A 3066-nucleotide genomic window follows, 5' to 3' on the forward strand; every position below is an offset into this window, starting at 1 on the left:
TGTATGGAAAAAAAATGTAATGGATTTGAATTATACTGTGGACGTCAGTGGATTTAGGACAAAAATATTCCAGTTGTATGTGTTTTACATGTCTGTGCATACTGCGAATACTGTCTGCCTTTTATGTGTCACTTGGACCTTTAATCTGACTCTTGTGTTTGTGACTGTATCTGACATTTCCTCTGGTGATTAATGAATGTATTTATGCATCTATCCACCTTTAGTCTGGTTTTACACAAACATACGCTTTTTACATATCATCTATTAACTGTTACCTCAGAGAAAATGAGGGGTCATCTTGCCACTTATCTGTGAAGTGGAACAAGGCCGCTGTAAGTCATTAAGATTTACAGTAAGCACGAACCAGCCTTCTACTCTCTTTTTCCTACTGTGACTAACAAACTCCACCATCTCTACAAATGAATTTCCTCTGGAACAAGTTCCTTTCTCTCATGATTTTTTTATTCAATGCATTTACTTTTCCATACAGTACTCCAGATACTTCAACAAAATACAATGTAAAAAATAAAATAGGCAAATAAATACAAAACATACAGTTTTCAATAATCAGCAAACTTTAGCTTCGTAAACATTTATTTTCAATAAATAAAGAATAAATAAGCATTAATGCTACACAGCAGTATCTCTCCTAGTGGTACTTTTGTTGTGCAACTCATATCAGAATTTTTTTAGCATCGCCTTCATGCTGTCTTTCATCCAGTCTTTTATGCACAGTACATGTTTGCCCTTAAGAGGCAGACATTGCCTGCAGGTCAGTTCATCCTCACAGCCTCACAACTTCCGCCTCTCACTCCGATGTGGAATCTCTGGACATCTCCGGTCTCTAAAATTATTCCACAACCGGGCACAAAAACTCCTCGGACTGAGGTATTTATTCCGTCCAAAACTTGACAGTTTCCACTGCGCGTCAGTCAGCTTATGTCCTTTTGAGGAGTCATCGCATTGTAGGGCAGTGTTTTATCATTTTTTATCTTCCAGTCTTCTAGCCCGTCTTGGTTTTCCTGGTGAGCTCCAGGTATGTTGAGGATTTGAGGAAGCGAGGGTAGCAGTCTTTCTCCATCAGGGTGTAGATTTTGGATTGGGCCACATTGAAACAGGACTGGCTGGGCTGCTCCATGTTCTCTTTGGTGATCGCTTTGGTTTCATGGTCGAGATTTACCTGTAGACGGGACAAGGGAAAACAGTCAATTGATTATCAATAGTTAACAACAAGATAAGAGAAACCAGCAGTTTGATAGAGTGTGTCTAGTTCTGCTTATCAGATATTTACCTCACGGGGTGCGTCGGAGCCGATGAACTCATCATAGATTTTCTTTGCCTTGCTAGCTAGTTTTGAAGGCTTAGTTGCTTTGTAGTCTTCACATGCCAAGTAAAAGGCAACGTTTTCCTCACTGAACTCTGTCACCAGGAATGCTCTGAAAAGACACAGCCCATCTGGAGAAAGGAGAAAGAGAAGAGAAAGAGTTAACATCTCATAGAAAGCTCAAAACTTATTTACATTTACTTGTGTGAGTGATCTGGTGGACTTACTTGGGCTGGTCAACAGATTGTCAAATGATTCCTTCCATTTAAGAGGCTCCTCAACATTAAACCTGCAGAAGCAGAGACAAAGTAGTTAGGAAATGTTCCCACAGTATCCAGGATTCACATGAACTCAACTGAAGTGCTGAAAAAGAGATGCTGAATGAATGTCTTACCTCAGTTTGTCGCTTTTCTTTGAGTGCCCAGTGATGCTGTCTGACTTCTGTAGCAAACTCCCAAACAGAGCTTTCAGCTCTTTTGCCCTGTTAAAAAAGGAGGAAAAGTTACAGTTAGATTAATCCATCCTGTATTTTCTACAGGTGACAACATCATAATCTCTTGTTTAAAAAAGAAAAATCTGATATAACATCCTCACATATCTCACCTTTCGAGGCAGGTGATAGGCAGCGAGTCGCGTCCTCTGCACATGATGAGTCGTATGTGGTTCACAGAGCCGTCTTCCTTGTTCTAAGTGAATGAGCTCTCAGCTTGTCTGCTGTCTGTGTGGGAGTGTGACTTCTTATAGGTTTTTCCACTCTGTGACATCATGCCTCTTAGCCAATGAAATGAGATGTGGGTAGATGAGGAGACTCCTCCACTCAGATTTTTCCTCCTGGCTTTACTTCCTCAGAAATGAGCAACGTTTGTGACTGAATTACTGCCCAACACTCGGTGGTCATCCAGGGTGTGAGAATGCATCTGCGTGGGGTGAAGGGCAGTGTGTTAATGCATTTCAATGGTTGTAAAGGAGAACCAGACATTCTCACAAGGACAGAAGATCCCCTAAAGTGAGAACATTTTGACAGTGTTGATTTTTGGGTCAACAGGCCCTCCATACGTAAAAGGCTGCCCTTCGGTGCTTTCCAAAATCTGGACTGAATTCATGTCCGTTACTTGAGTAAGGTATAAAACAATATATCGGCTTATTATCAGTGAAAAAACAGGCTTGTTTATTCATAATCTAATAATTTAAATTTTTTAATTCTTTTTCATGACTACTAATTTTTAGCTTTTATTACTGCGTCTTGTGAACCAGTTTATTAGGTACACCTAGCTGCTGTTACTGCAGATTTGTTAAGATAACCCATATGGAAAAGATATATATAAATCTTATAAAGTTTGTATCTGTCTTGTGTGAAACTTGTATGAAAAGCATACAAGAGTGAAAACACATATAAGATCCCTTGAAAAATTATATAATGAAACTTGTATGTTTTGGATAGTTACTAAAACAATATATGAAAGTAATGAGAAAGTGGCCACTTTCATGAGTAAATCATATAAGTTTTTACTATTTCTTTTCCATATGGGAAACTAGAGACAGTTGTGTGTAAACATCACAGGAGATCAACAGTTTCTGAGATGCTCAAGAACAGCCCATTTAGCACAAGCAACCATGCCACATTCAGAGTCACCCAACTCGCCTTTCTTGCCCATTATGATGCTCAGTTTGTGTCTAGTGACTGGTGATTGGTAACTGGTAACAAGCAGTTGAACAGTTGTACCTAATGAAGTGGCAAATAA

The 3066-nt window shown here is 39.3% G+C and overlaps 1 protein-coding gene across 1 annotated transcript; it reads right to left on the reverse strand.

Moving 5' to 3' along the window:
• Window positions 1-440: 440 nt before the first annotated feature.
• On the reverse strand, window positions 441-2035 carry rgs5b (regulator of G protein signaling 5b). The gene is made up of 5 exons (XM_084913440.1): window positions 1928-2035; window positions 1719-1805; window positions 1552-1613; window positions 1292-1455; window positions 441-1180 (listed from the first exon to the last, which is right to left on the reverse strand). Exons 1-5 carry the CDS (start codon window positions 1969-1971, stop codon window positions 1004-1006), a joined length of 534 nt encoding a protein of 177 aa, XP_084769566.1. The 5' UTR covers window positions 1972-2035; the 3' UTR covers window positions 441-1003.
• Between the last annotated feature and the right edge of the window lie 1031 nt (window positions 2036-3066).

The sequence above is a fragment of the Perissodus microlepis genome, chromosome 18 (assembly GCF_051167445.1).
Source record: "Perissodus microlepis isolate ML-2025 ecotype Zambia chromosome 18, ASM5116744v1, whole genome shotgun sequence".
NCBI classification, from domain to species: domain Eukaryota; kingdom Metazoa; phylum Chordata; class Actinopteri; order Cichliformes; family Cichlidae; genus Perissodus; species Perissodus microlepis.

Bases quoted from the DNA above. Each gene is read 5' to 3' on its own strand.
- rgs5b (XM_084913440.1), bottom strand. From the start codon at position 1,971: ATGTGCAGAGGACGCGACTCGCTGCCTATCACCTGCCTCGAAAG. The intron at 1,456-1,551 runs GTAAGTCCACCA...TCCTTTCTCCAG, and splicing joins CAATCTGTTGACCAGCCCAA to ATGGGCTGTGTCTTTTCAGA. The intron at 1,181-1,291 runs GTAAATATCTGA...TCCCGTCTACAG, and splicing joins GCTCCGACGCACCCCGTGAG to GTAAATCTCGACCATGAAAC.